Source organism: Oryctolagus cuniculus, chromosome 17 (genome assembly GCF_964237555.1).
Source record: "Oryctolagus cuniculus chromosome 17, mOryCun1.1, whole genome shotgun sequence".
Taxonomy (NCBI): domain Eukaryota; kingdom Metazoa; phylum Chordata; class Mammalia; order Lagomorpha; family Leporidae; genus Oryctolagus; species Oryctolagus cuniculus.
This window is the reverse complement of record NC_091448.1, coordinates 16956154-16971280: the sequence shown is the minus strand read 5'-3', so window position 1 is coordinate 16971280 and position 15127 is coordinate 16956154. Positions and strand designations below refer to the sequence as shown.

Sequence of the window (15127 nt, the reverse complement as noted above, 5' to 3'; positions counted from 1 at the left end):
AATAAAGAATGATTTTATTAAAGCTAAGACCCAAATGATCTAAATACTTCACATTCTTGGAATTCCACTATTTATGGAATTTAGACACAATTACAAAGAAATTGTTACAAATTCATGGTTATGTTATCTCAGTAAGTGCCTGGCCTGGGAACTTTATTCCCATAAGCACATGACCTTTTATTTTGATATTCTTGCATATGTGTTCCCTAGGCTGGGTTCTTATGTGAAAACATATATGTACTTTTAATAAATTTGACAAAATAAATCATATTGACAGGTATCAACCAATACTTTCTGCCTGTTTTGGAACACAGCATTTTAACAGTAACTAATGTTGCTCTGATTATGTCATAAGCATGCCAGTACTTCAAGGAGTTCACTGCCTTCCACTGATATAAAGACAAAGACAGTATCTTTTAATGTGTACACTAGCTAATTGAGGCATATCTAAGAGCTTTTAAAATGTCTCCTAATTTAACATTACATTTTATTTTTCCTGGTATCTTTTGTTTTACTTCATTTTCTGAGAACTGGTGTGCCCCCTATTTCAACAGTGATTTAGGAGGCTTAAATTTATTTAATTTATATTACTATGAATCATAAGATCACATAATATGCCACATTTTAAAGTACCGTTTGTTTGACTTACCTCGGGGTTAATGGGCTAAGAGCAGCTGGTCCTCCTAACAAACTTCGACCAGTTTTTGGTTTATTTTGAACCTGTTTAGATAATATAGAAGTTCCTGTTCCAAGAGGGACAGTATCTGGTGAAATCACAGCTGAATCAATGTAAGACACTGAGGAATCTGTATTCAAGGAGTACTTTGAATTTGAAGATTCTAAATTCAGTCTGTTTAATTCCTAAAACAGAAAATTTCTCAATGTCATTTACAATACATTATTTAGTTCAGATTATTCTTTTTTAGCTTTATAATATTTTGAACATTAAAGTATGATACACTTACAATTGTGTCCTGGGGTGTTTCTGTAAGAACTGTCTCGGGCTGTCTGTGAGATAAACTATGATTAGATACTAGTGTTGTGCAAGAGTTGGGCAGACAGCTGCTAAAGTTCTGTAAAGATGTTAATTTAAAGGTCTGGTCAGGATCTGGCTTTTCACCTGTGAAGACCCCCCAAAAAAAGAAAAAAAACAAAAAGTTGCCTGTGAGGAAATGAAAGATAAAGTTTTTTTCAAGTACATATAAATCACTGGAAATAAAGCCTTACCCAGAATTTTTAAATTTTCCAGTCCATTTCTACTAATCAAAGTTATCTCCCATCTGCCTATCCATCAACTTATCACAAAAACTTACTCCTAAAATAAAGCTGCAAATTCAGGAAATAAACTAAACTGCAAGGACTCTAACTTGTACTAAAGCTCAGGAAAATCCAGATTTCAGAGTTTGTTCTAAAAACATAAAGCAACTAGATCTCATTTTTCTCAAGGCAAAGGGTGAGGCTGGAGTTGACACAGTAAATAATCAAGCTGAAGCACCTCCATGTGTACAGATACATGCTTTAAAGCAGTTAACGCATCCTAACATATATACTGAAACTCTCTCTCCCTGGATGGTCCAAGCCTTATTTATCTAATAGTTTCTATTCCAGGTATTAAATTCTTTGGGAATTCTATTAATTTTTTTAACCCAGAAAGTGATTTTGTATTATATGCACAATACTACTCAGTCTATAGGCCACATTTGAGGCAGACAGATGGCTAAAAGTAGAGACCACTGACTTTTTCAGGTAGAGTAATGAAAGGTCATATTATTCCTGAAACATTTTTCTCAATGACTTCTTACTCTCATTTTTACCAGCCTTTAACTTCACAAAAATATTTTTTTTGTGGATAGAGGATTTGTATTATTCTAAAAATTAAGTGGAGGGTGGGAGCAGTTCAGAAGGATGGAGAAGAAATGCAGGACCATGACCTCTGCTGCCTCCACAAACTTACCTATTTCACATAATGATTCAAAGGGAGACCAGAGGAAAGGATTTAAACTAAGGCTCTTTTGGTAACATTCTGATCCTTTGGCAAGCCGATCTGTCTTGCTGTGGAGGGAAACAAACAGATTTAAAAAGCTACAAACCCCAAAACACTTATTATGAAATTTTGGGTATAGAAAATTAGGTAAAGATCATGTAAGTCCAGAGAGCACTCTTCTTTTTCTTCTTTTTTTAAAGATTTATTTATTTGAAAGGCAGAGTTAGAAAGAGCGGGAGAACAAGATCTTCCATCTGTGGGTTCACTCCCCAAATGGCGTTAATGGCCAGAGCTGGGCTGATCTGAAGCCAGAAGCTGCTTCTTCCAGGTCTCCCATGTGGGTGCAGAGCCAAGTACTTAGGGTTCTGTTGCTCTGCAACCTTTTCAGCGCTTGGTATTGCCAGTTTGTTGTTGTTGTTGTTGTTGTTTTTTAACAGGCAGAGTGGACAGTGAGAGAGAGAGACAGAGAGAAAAGGTCTTCCTTTTCCGTTGGTTCACTCCCTAGCGGCCGGTGTGCTGCAGCTGGCGCACCGTGCTGATCCGAAGGCAGGAGCCAGGTGCTTCTCCTGGTCTCCCATGGGGTGCAAGGCTCAAGGACGTGGGCCATCCTCCACTGCACTCCCGGGTCACAGCAGAGAGCTGGACTGGAAGAGGAGCAACCAGGACAGAATCTGGCGCCCTGACTGGGACCAGAACCCGGGGTGCTGGTGCCGCAGGTGGAGGATTAGCCTATTGAGCCACAAGTGCCGGCAGCCAGTTTTTATTTTAACCAGTCTAATAGGTATATATTACCATTTGATGATTATTTTTTACTTGAATTTCTTTAATGGCTATTGATTTGGTACATTTTTCACCTGCTTATTTACCACCCATATATCTTCTCTCATCAAGTATCCGTTCAAGTGTTTTGTCCATTTTCTAAGAGGATGGTTTTTTTTTTTTATTATTGAGTTCTTTATATATTCTACATAAAATCTGTTTTTTTTTTCCTTCAGTCAGTAGTTTTTATTTGCACTATTGTCTTTCACAAAGCAGCTTTAATTCCAATAAAGACCAATTTATTAACTGTTTTATGCACTGTCTTTTGACCAAGATGTCCACAAAATCTTTGCCTAACTCTAGGTCATAAAGAGTTTCTCCTATATATAATATATTCTATATATATAGTCTACATATATTATTCTTTTCCACTAATTTTTTTTAATTAACTTGGAGGGAAATGGGAGAGAGGGACAGGGAAGAAGACAGAAAGATAGAGGTGGAATGTGAGCATCTTAACTGACTATTTTATAATTTTATGTTTACATTTAGATCCATGATTGAGTTAAATTTTTAATAAGACTTAAGGTTTGGGGTATGTGTTTGGCCTAGTGGTTAACACGTTGATTGGAAAGCCAATATCCCCTATCAAGTGCCTGGGTTCAAGTCTCAGCTCTGTTCCCAATTCCAGCTTCCTGTTAATGTGCACCCAAAGAGGCAGCAAAAGATGGCTCAAGAAGCTGGGGACCCTGCCACCTATGAGGGAAACCCTGACTGAGTTCCAGGCTCCTGGCTTCATCCTTGTCCAGGCCCAGACATTGTGGGCCTCTGGGGAGTGAACTAGTGGGTAGCAGTTCTGCCTCTCCAATAGATAAGTGAATACGGTGTAAGGTTTAGATTGAGGCTCAATTCTTTCCCAATGGATGTCCAATTGCACCAGCATCATCTTTGTTTGAAAGTGTTCTCTCCTCCACACAATTTTTCACCTCTGTCAAAAATCAATAGGCCGGCGCTGTGGCTCACTAGGCTAATCCTCCGCCTGCAGCACCAGCACCCTGGGTTCTAGTCCTGGTTGCTCCTCTTCCAGTCCAGCTCTCTGCTGTGGCCTGGGTGTGCAGTGGAGGATGGCCCAAGTCCTTGGGCCCTGCACCTGCATGGGAGATCGGGAGGAAGCACCTGGCTCCTGCCTTCGGATCAGTGCAGCGCGCTGGCCGTAGCGGCCATTTTGGGGGGTGAACCATTGGAAGGAAGACCTTTCTCTCTGTCTCTCTCTCATTAACTCTGCCTGTCCAAAAAAAAAAAAAAAAAAAAAATCAATTGACCAGGGAGTAGGCATTTGGTGTATCACTGCCATTTGTTTAAGATACTGCTTGGGACACCATATTCTATATTAGAGTGCCTGTTTTCTGAATTCTGGCTTGGCTCCTGATTCCAACTTCCTCTTAATGCATATTTTGGTTCCTATTGTCTACTAGGAGATGTGTATTGAACTATGGGCTCCTGGCTTTAGACTGGTACAGCCTCATCTGTTCTAGGTATTTGGAGAGTGAGCCAGTGAGTGGGTGGAAGATCTCTTTCTCTCTGTATCTAAGAGAGTGAAAATTAAAAAAATTTAAAAAAATGAATTGATGGAGGCCGGCGCGGTGGCTCACTAGGCTAATTCTCCGCCTGCAGCACCAGCACCCTGGGTTCTAGTCCTGGTTGGGGCACTGGATTCTGTCCCGGTTGCCCCTCTTCCAGGCCAGCTCTCTGCTGTGGCCAGGGAGTGCAGTGGAGGATGGCCCAAGTACTTTGGCCCTGCACCCCATGGGAGACCAGGATAAGTACCTGGCTCCTGCCATCGGATCAGCGCAGTGCGCCAGCCGCAGCACGCGGGCTGCGGCGGCCACTGGAGGGTGAACCAACGGCAAAAAGGAAGACCTTTCTCTCTGTCTCTCTCTCTCTCACTGTCCACTCTGTCAAAAAAAAAAAAAAAAAAAAAAAAAAAAAAAAAAAAAAAAATCAATTGATGGGGCCAGCGCTGTGGCACAGTAAGTTAAGCCTCTGTCTGTGGTGCCAGCATCCATATGGGTGACAGTTTGAGTCCCGGCTGCTCCATGTATGATCCAGCTCTCTCCAAATGACCTGGGAAAGCAGTAGAAGATGGCCTAGATGCTTGGGCCCCTGCCCCCACATGGGAGACCCAGAAGAAACTCCCAGCTTCTGACTGGCCCAGCTCCTGCCTTTGTAGCCATTTGGGGAGTGAAACAGCAGATGGAAGACCTCTCTTTGTCTCTAACTCTGCCTCTCAAATAATAAATAAATAAATAAAATCTTTAAAAAAAATCAATTGACTTTTCAAGGTCTTGTTTCTAATTCTTTAGGGTATGATCAAGAAGTATAATTATTGGATAATATAGTAAATCTAATTTTTTGAGAAGCTGTATTATTATTGTTACGTGTCATTAAATTCATATGATTTGCTAATATTTTATTGAGTTTCTTATGTTTGTGTTTCTAAGATATATTGGTTTCTAGTTTTTTTGTATAATCCTTGGTTTTTGAATCAAAGTGATAATGGCCATATAAAATAAGTTAGAAACTATCTCATTTTTGGGGAAGAGATTGTCTGGAACTGGGAAAGAATTTTAACTACAAATCAGCATTTCCTTCATAATTTCCAAACAATTCAGATTACCTACTTCATATTTCTATTTCTTATGTGAGCTTCAGTAGTGTGTGGTTTTCTAGGAATTGGTTCACTTCATTTAAGTTGTCAATTAATGTGCAGGCCGTTATTTTGAGTTTTTAGCATACAGATCCTCTTAATATTTTCAAGGTAAGTAGATGTTTCTGCCTTTATTTTTGATTGATGTAATTTTTGTCCCTTTTTTTAGATCAGTTTTATCAATTATATTGACCTTTTCAAAGGATCAGCTTTTGATTTCAGTGGTTTTCTCTGTTATTTTTCATTTTTCTGATATCTGTGCTTCATTATTTCCTTCTTTCTGTTTCTTGGTTTATTTTGTTCCTCTTTTCCCAGTTTCTTTTGGTGAAAGCTTAGATTACTTATTTGAGACTGTATCTGTCTAAAATACCTTTGGCTACCTCATAGTTCTTAATGTTGTATTATCCTTTTCACTTAGTTCTCTCTCTCTCTCTCTCTCTCTCTATATATATATATATATATATTTTTTTTTTTTTTTTGACAGGCAGAGTGGACAGTGAGAGAGAGAGACAGAGAGAAAGGTCTTCCTTTGCCGTTGGTCACCCCCCAATGGCCATCGTGGCCGGCGCACCGCGCTGATCCAAAGGCAGGAGCCAGGTACTTCTCCTGGTCTCCCACGGGGTGCAGGGCCCAAGCACTTGGGCCATCCTCCACTGCATTCCCTGGCCACAGCAGAGAGCTGGCCTGGAAGAGGGGCAACCAGGGCAGAATCCGGTACCCCGACTGGGACTAGAACCTGGGGTGCCGGTGCCGCAAGGTGGAGGATTAGCCTGTTGAGCCACGGCGCCAGCCTTAGTTCAATATATTTTTAAAATTTCTTTTGAGAGGCAGGTGCTGTGGCACAGCGGGTTAAAGCCCCTACCAGCACTGCCGGCATCCCATTTGGGAGCCAGTTCAAATCCCAGCTGCTCCACTTCCAATCTAGCTCATGCTAATACACCTGGGAAAGCACTGGAGGATGGTCCAAGTCCTTGGGCCCCTGCACCCACGTGGGAGACCTGGAGAAAGCTCTTGGCTTTGGATTGGCTCAGCTCCAGCCATTGTGGATTTTTGGGAGTGTACCAGTACATGGAAGACCTCTCCCTCTCTGTCTCTACCTCTATCTATAACTCTTCGATAAATAAAATAAATCTTTCAAAAGAAAATTTCTTTTGAGATTTCCCCTTCACCCTGTGAGTTGTTTAGAAGCATGCTATTTTATTTCCCAGTAGTTACAGGTTTTTCTGTCTACATATAACTTTTTATCATCTGTTTTAACCAAAGAATATATTTATAACATTTCATTTTACTTAATATTTTAAGAGTAAAAGACATAGTAGTCTTTAAGAATTAATATTTCAGGGTGGACATTTGGCATAACAGTTAAGATACCACTTGCAATATATACTTGTGCCATATACTAGTGCCTGGTTCGCAGCTCCATTTCTGATTCCAATTCCAGCTTCTTGCTGTTGTGCATCCTGGGAGGTAGCAAGTGATGGTCCAAGTAATTGGACCCTGCCACTGACATGGGAAGACTCAGATAAGAGTTCCTGGCTCCTGGTTTAGGCCTGACCCAGCCTTGACTATTGCAGGCAATTGGGGGAGCGAACCAGAGGATGGAAGGTCTGCCTCTTTCTTCACTGCTCCCTTAATAAAATTTTGAAAACTAATCTTTCAGTTTTTAATATATTTCTCCTATCATATAATTTACAATCCTCAAATATCTACTTCTTTTGGAAGTCACCCTATAGATTTGAGACGATATCAATATTTACTTTCTACAGTTTTTCCTAGTTACCATCTCACTTGTTTTCTTTTTTTTTTTTTTTTTTTTTTATATTTTTGACAGGCAGAGTGGACAGAGAGAGACAGAGAGAGAAAGGTCTTCCTTTGCCGTTGGTTCACCCTCCAATGGCCGCCGCTGCAGCCGGCGCACCGCGCTGATCCGATGGCAGGAGCCAGGAGCCAGGTGCTTTTCCTGGTCTCCCATGGGGTGCAGGGCCCAAGCACCTGGGCCATCCTCCACTGCACTCCCTGGCCACAGCAGAGAGCTGGCCTGGAAGAGGGGCAACCGGGACAGAAACCGGCGCCCCGACCGGGACTAGAACCCGGTGTGCCGGCGCCACAAGGTGGAGGATTAGCCTATTGAGCCACGGCGCCGGCCTCACTTGTTTTCTTAATCAAGTAGAATTGATTAGTTTCTCATCTGAACAAAATGCCATTCATATTTTATCATAGCACTTTTATTATAACAAAAACTTATATAAATTTTTATTTACTGCTTCTCTCTTTCTATTCTATAAAGCTTGAGGGTGGGGACTGCGAGTTATTTATCTTTATGTTCCCAGTACTGAGGTCTGCATCTAGCTATAATGAGGGGATAGATTTTAAGCTTCTTGAATGAATGACAAGAATCATAGTTACATAAACAAAATTTATTACTTCCAGTCCTTTTCTTAAGATAAACGAACACATCCATATTGCTTTACTTACTTTATGTTCTAAAGATTGGTGTCAATGACTAGACATACCTCTACAACTTATGCAATGGGTCTCAAAATTCAGCCAAATATTTCATTCTGCTCAAAATTACATTTTCAAGGTTTTTAAAGACCTCCATTCAACTAGCTTCAGTTTATCTTAAAACAGATGCTATCCTGGTTCTTTAGCCAGCAGCCCCAGTCACTATTCCTATGATACACAACAGAGGACATCTACACACGTGAACACTAACATGGGCAGACTCATCATTCCTGTTATCCTACCTGTATCTCTATCCTGTACTCCTGAACCCCACAAGTAGTTCAGAAGGAAATCAGTGAGAACAATGCTATCATAGTGATAAATTTGAATTCACTCTCACTTTTAAAAAATTTAAATAAGTTTAAAAATTATTTGTAAAATTACTATTGTAGGAAATTTCTTGTTACATATCTCAAAATCTCCTGCTCATACACCATTTGAGGAACATTACTGAACTTTGTCTTCCAGTCTCTAAGGAGCTGCAGTGCTATTCCGGACTAGAGAAAACAAACAGCATTCTTTTCTTTTTCCTTAGTGCAAAGATTCTCTCCTCATCCAAGGCGAAAAATTAACAGTATGGGAACTCAGCAGTTAATCAGTGCTGCAGTAGCTACTAGTATCATTAAAGCTACCTGGAGAGTCGAAAACTGAATCACCATTTCACATGTTTAACAGGTAATGGAATCAGAAGACTGCATGACTCAGACAACCATTATTTCAGACACAGATCAACATGGGCTTTTTTAAACTACAAAACATTCCCACTTGGAAATCACTTTTGTGGTAGTTTGAATCACTTTTACTTACCAATACACATGTCCCAACAATGAAAGAGTAAAGCAAGCTGAATCACCAAACTCAGTAACGATATCATCATGGCTTTTCTGCTTATTAAATACTCCACCAGATAAGATCTGTTCCCCTTCTGCAAGCCTTTAAAATGCAAATTTACAGATTTTTAAAAGTCAATATGAAAAACACTTCAGGTAAAGACATCCTTCATTACCAATATACATCTAATCATGAGAACATATATAGCAAAAAATTCATGGTACTTTTGGAATAGTGGTGAACACGTATTTACAATCATTTGAGAGGCTGAATATTTATGACCTCAAAATTTTAGTTTTGAATTTAAAAACAGAATCAGTTAAATTTAGTCTCTATGTACAAATCTAGTCTAAGTAATATTCATTACTCATGTCAAAAGATATAAAAGATAATCATTATACTGCAGAAAAAATATGAATGGTTCTTCATTCACAAATATGGTAGCCCTTCTTAGTTCTTTAATTATTTGAAATACGAACATGAAAACAAAACAAGACTAGCATTTTAAAGTTGCATATTTTATGGACTCAGCCATTTTACAGCTTATAAATGAAACTTGGCTACCAGTTTATCTCTTTTTACTTGTTAATTATATTTTCTTGACACAGAAAATCACACACTCAACTAATGAAAAAAACTTATCTGATTTCACTACATTTTTTAGCATATCAGGTTGTAATGGTTTATATTTTTAAATTAAAAACAATCAAAATCATCATGTAGAAAACTCTCAAGTTTACACAGCATATCCTGAACATAGTGATGATATCTAAAGTTCTTTTACCCATCACAGGATTTTAACAGGCAAATTAAATGAGTTTTAAGATTTCAATATTAAAATCTTTGGAATTTAAAGGTAATTTAATGATAAATGTTATGGAAATTTTATTGATATTTTAACTTAAAAGTCATCAATTAATCACTGTATACTTCATATCATTATATATCTACCTTCAGTGACTATGAGAATTATTTGTATCTTCCCACTATAAACCTAAAAACCAAAAACATCTACAGGCTTTTACAATTATCTCTTAAGTCAGTTTTACCACTATTCCATCTCCTATAGTATAGAAAAGAATTTAACAGAACATGACTCTATCTCTAGATGCCTCCATTTTTTGAACAAGGTTTAAATGTAATGCACAAAAAGCAGTGCTCTTCTGAATCTGTCCCCTTGCTTTACAGGGGTAGATAGTAGTTCCCAAGTAAAATCATCCTGAAAGGAATCTATAAACCATCTAGACACAAAGGATTATTAGTTTCAAGTGATGGGCAGATTTTCAGGCTTATTCAAATTGGTCTAACACTGAAAGCAAAGGAAAGGAAACACATTTGTGATCATTTTGGAAATTGATAAGAATTAGAATTAGTCATAACAATTTCACCAGAGTTAAATTCCATTATGTATTACCATAACAATGATATTTGCCCATAACAAAAGTAATGCCACAGACAATAGTGGCAAATGTTATTGAAATACAAATCCCTGCTACCAAAAAAAGAGGAAGCTACCGAGTCAGTTTAATCCGTCAGTAGAATTTTATCCAAAATTCTAGTGTAAGTTGAACAAAATTAGGCAGAAAATATTTTAAAACTTACTTGCTCAGATCAACACAACATTTTGCAAGCAGGTATTTACACTGTGGTGTAGTACAACTGTGTCCTTTCAAGAGTCTATATGCTTTATATGCCTTTCCTGAGCGGTAATAACAGGTTGCCAGTAAAAACAAGGCTTCTTCGGAGTGCACTAAGAACAAACATTAGAAGAAAAATTGACTATTGTTCAGTATACTTAGTGGTTATCAGTTTATCTGTCAATAAACAAGTTTAGCAACAAAAACAAGGAAAGCTATTTAATACAAAAAATCACTCATTATTTCAAAATTGAATTAGAGAGAAATATTTTGATGATAGAGCTAACAGTGCTCTTAAATACTTTAAAACCATGTTTGGAGTAAAGGTACCATAGAGGACTGGGGAATATTATAAAATACTCCTTACTGTGTGAGAAGGAAAGTAGCAATACGTGAGAAGAAAGCAGCTGGCTGGACTATACAGGACTCTGCAAGCTATGTAAAGATTTAGGGACAGATTATTACAGTAAATTCTTCTAAAGGTTTGTCTTCTTTCCTTTTCTTTTTAAAAACATTTATTATCTGAAAGTCAGAGTTACACAGAGAGGAGAGGGAAAGAAAGAGGTCTTCCAATTGCTGGTTTACTCCCCAATTGGTAGCAATGGCCGGAGCTGTGCCGATCTAAAGCCAGGAGCCAGGAGCTTCCTCCGGGTCTCCTATGTGGGTGCAGGGGCCAGGGACTTGGGCCATCTTCTACTGCTTTCCCAGGCCATAGCAGAAAGTGGAGAAGCCGGGACTCGACCAGCACCATATGGGATGCCGACACTGCAGGCAGCGGCTTTATTCGCTACACCATAGCACTGGCCCCACTTTCATTTTATTTTTTAAGGACTTATTTGAAAGTCAGAGTTACAGAGAGGAAGGGAAAGACAGACCTTCCATCGATTGGTTCATTCCCCAGGTGGCCATAATAGCCAGGGCTAGGCCAGGCTGAAGCCAGGAGCTTCATCTGGGTCTCCCACTGATGGCAGGGGTCCAAGCACTTGGGCCATCTCTGGCTGCTTTCCCAGGCCATTAGCAGGATGGAGCAACTGGGGCATGAACTGGTGCCCATATAGGATAGTAACATCACAGGCAGTGGGCTTTACCCAGACTTCCATTTTTTTTTTTTTTAAATAAATATTTACTAATTTCAGACAAAGAACTAACTCCCATTCACTGAACTCCCCAAATGACTGCAACAGATCAGGTTGGGCTAAAGGCAGGAGCAGGATCGCAAACCAGGTCTCCCAGGTGGGTGGTAGAAATCCAGTCACTTGATTTACCCCCTGCTGCCTCTCAGGGTCTGCATTAGCAGGAAGCTGGAGTCAGGAGCTGGAGCCAGGAATGGAACACAGGTGTTCTGAAATGCAATTCGGAAGGGAGGAGGGTGTCTTAAAAGGTAGACTAAATGCCCACACCCTGTGAAGGGTTTTAAGAAGCAAAGTAAAGAGAACTGGTTGACTTGAAAGGCGGAAAGGCAAGAGGCAGGGAAGGGCAGATACGGGAATTTCAGGAAGCTTTTCTACTAAGAGACAGTGGTGTCTAAAATTAGATTTTCTTTGTATCCATCAGTAATATATCTGTGGATTCAACCAACTGTGGATCAAAAAAATTATGCTTGTATGTAATACGTATGGATATTTTTCCTTGTTTTATTTCCTAAACAGTATAGCACAACTATTTATATAACATTATATTTATATAACATGCTCAGGCATCCCATATGGGTACCAGTTCATATCCTGGCTGTCCCTTTTCCGATCCAGCTCTCTGCTAATGGCCAGGGAAAGAAAGCAGTGGAGGATGGCCCAAGTGCTTGGGCCCCTGCACCCACATGGGAGACCCAGAAGAAGCTCCTGGTTTCTGGCTTCAGATCAGCCCAGCTCCCACCATTGCAGCCATTTGGGAAGTGAACCAGCAATGGACGACCTCTCTTTCTGTCTGTCTCTCCCTCTCTCTGTAACTCTGCCTCTCAAATAAATAAAATAAATCTTAAAAAAAAGAAAGAAAAGTCTTGGATCAATAATGGCCTAAAAATCATATACTATGCCATATCTTTAGTATAGGGTACTTTAAAAAGTTCATGGGAAAACAGAATTAAAAGACAAGTTCACAGGGGCTGGTGCTGTAGCATAATGGGTAAAGCCTGCGAAGCTGACATCCCATATGGGTGCCGGTTTGAGTCCCAGCTACTCCACTTCGGATCAGGCTTCCTACTAATGTGCCTAGGAAAGCAGTGGAGGGCCCGAAGTACTTGGCCCCCTGCCACCCACATAGGAGAGCCAGATGACAGAATAGCTCTCTCTGTCTCTCCCTCTTTCTTTGTAACCTTTCAAATAAATAAATAAATTTAAAAACAAAAAAAGTTAATGGAATACGTGTATTATAGACAAACTGCATGAATTTCACAATTTTTGCACCAAAATATATTCATGTTTTACTTCCATTTTCTAATAGATTTATTTATTCGAAGATAACAGTTATAGAGAGAGGGAGAGACAGAAAGAAAGATGTTCCATCCGCTGTTTCAGTCCCCGGATGGCAGCAATGGCTGGAGCTGGGCTGATCTGAAGCTAGAAGCCAGGAGTCAGGAGCCAGGAGCTTCTTCCAGGTCTCCCACATGGGTTCAGGGGCCCAAGCACTTGGGCCATCTTTTATTGCCTTCCCAGGCCATTAGCAGAAAGCTGGATAAGAGGAGGAGCAGCCACGTATGGGATGCCAGCACCGCAAGTGGAGGCTTAGCCTACTATGCCACAGCACTGGCCCCTACTTCCATTTTTCTAAGAATCTTCTTAAGTACCCTCATAATACTCTGAATATTTGCCCTTAGTAATGACCTTAACACAACTTTAGTAAACAATGTTTTTAAGTGTTGCTGTTGCCGCGGCTCACTAGGCTAATCCTCCGCCTACGGCGCCGGCACACCAGATTCTAGTCCCAGTTGGGGCGCTGGATTCTGTCCTGGTTGCCCCTCTTACAGGCCAGCTCTCTGCTATAACCCGGGAGTGCAGTGGAGGATGGCCCAAGTCCTTGGGCCCTGCACCCACATGGGAGACCAGGAGAAGCACCTGGCTCTTGCTTTCGGATCAGCGCGGTGCGCCGGCCACAGCGGCCATTGGAGGGTGAACCAACGGCAAAGGAAGACCTTTCTCTCCGTCTCTCTCTCTCACTGTCCACTCTGCCTGTCAAAACAAACATGTGCTGTTTCAGACAGGATGGGCTCTCAATACCAAGACGAACAAAGAGAAATAAATGCTAAACTTTTTTGCATTTATTTCTCTTCAGCTGAGCCCAATTCACTGAAATTAATAAGCCCACTGTAATCTAAACATCTGGTCCATTAATCATTGAGAGAGGGAGAAAGATGGTGAGCAATTTTATGGTAATTTAAAATGCATTTTTATTAAAAATAAACAATTTAAGGTGTAGGATGCAAAACCTACATTCATTTAAGATAAAGATTAGACAGACTTAAATCAATTTTGAGCTTTAGGTTAGGACCCTAAAAATAACCTAGGAATGTATGCTGAACCAGCGTCTTCAGTTGGCTCTCTTCCCTTCTCTTCCTTTTACTAGCTACATTCCCAGTTTCACATGGTCTCACAGACAGCAATTCCTTATAAAAAAAATGCAGACAAAATTTATGTCTGATTAATCATCTGAATACATACTGTATTTCCAATATCTTTCTCTCTTTCCCCAAGGCTTTACCATATTAGCTGCACCAATGCATTTTTTCCTCATTTAGTCCACAACTACTACTATTTGTTCCTAGGTACTCATTTCTATCCACTCTTAAGAGTTAATAATGGAGAAAACTCTTGGTCAGTGGGATCACACACTGGCAGTGGGAAGAAAAAAATACGTGCTTACAATGAGGAAAGGGGACATGAAGGGAAGAGGATGAAATTAGGACAGAGTTTTTTTTTCCTCCTTTCCCTAAAGGGCAAATTTCAACTCACTAGTTGATTGTGAAATAAATTGAGTTTTATCTGTATTAAGAGAATAACAGAATCTACTCAACAGGAAATATCAGAGTACATCATATATAATAAGATAAAAAAATTATGAAAAGCTATGTATTATGAGACGCTTGGGTGAGAATTTGTAAAGGACCTCTCAAGTGAAAGAAACTCTAGACTCTTTACCCAAATTATTATATTTTATCCTTGAAACTATCTTGTTAAACTATCTTTTAAAGATTTATTTATTTATTTATTTGAAGGCAGAATTACAGAGAGGGAGAGAGAGAGAGAGAGAGAGAGAGAGATAGAGAGAGAGAAAGTCTTCCATCTGCTGGTTTGCTCCCCAGTTGGCTGCAACGGTTGGAGTGTGCCAATCTGAAGCCAAGTGCCAGGAGCCTCTTCTGGGTCTCCCACACCGGTGCAGGGGCCCAAGGACTTGGACCATCTTCACTGCTTTCCTAGGCCACAGCAGAGGGCTGGATTGGAAGTGGAGCAGCCGAGACTTGAACTGACACCCATGTGGTATGCCGGCACTTCAGGGCGGCTCTATTTGCTTTGTCACCGCGCCGGCACCAACAGTTAAATCTTGAAATGTTTCTCTTCCCATTTTAAAGATGAGTAAAATAAGGCTCAGAATAACATCTTGCCTCAGATCAAATGGTTATGAATATGAGGTGAGACTTAGACCATTTTTCTATGTTATATTACTCTTACGCAGGTTATATAAAGCTCTTGGGAGAAAGGCAAATAGGTGAAA

General features: G+C 40.0%; 1 protein-coding gene and 1 long non-coding RNA gene across 4 annotated transcripts in view; both read right to left on the bottom strand.

Moving 5' to 3' along the window:
• Window positions 1-15127, bottom strand: part of CDC27 (cell division cycle 27) — an 87236-nt gene that overhangs the window by 50117 nt on the left and 21992 nt on the right. For all 3 annotated transcript variants that reach the window (XR_007911351.2, XM_002719460.5, XM_008271658.4), the window contains exons 3-7: window positions 10389-10536; window positions 8763-8888; window positions 1955-2052; window positions 966-1120; window positions 650-861 (exon numbers count right to left, since the gene is read on the bottom strand). Coding sequence is in view for 2 of the 3 variants with exons in the window: in XM_002719460.5 (XP_002719506.2) it covers window positions 650-861; window positions 966-1120; window positions 1955-2052; window positions 8763-8888; window positions 10389-10536 (739 nt within the window). In the remaining variant the exon portion in view is untranslated. The remainder of the gene's footprint in view (window positions 1-649; window positions 862-965; window positions 1121-1954; window positions 2053-8762; window positions 8889-10388; window positions 10537-15127) is intronic.
• Window positions 7192-7733, bottom strand: LOC138846052 (uncharacterized). The gene is made up of 2 exons (XR_011383439.1): window positions 7596-7733; window positions 7192-7233 (listed from the first exon to the last, which is right to left on the bottom strand). It is a non-coding gene; the product is annotated as an uncharacterized lncRNA (long non-coding RNA).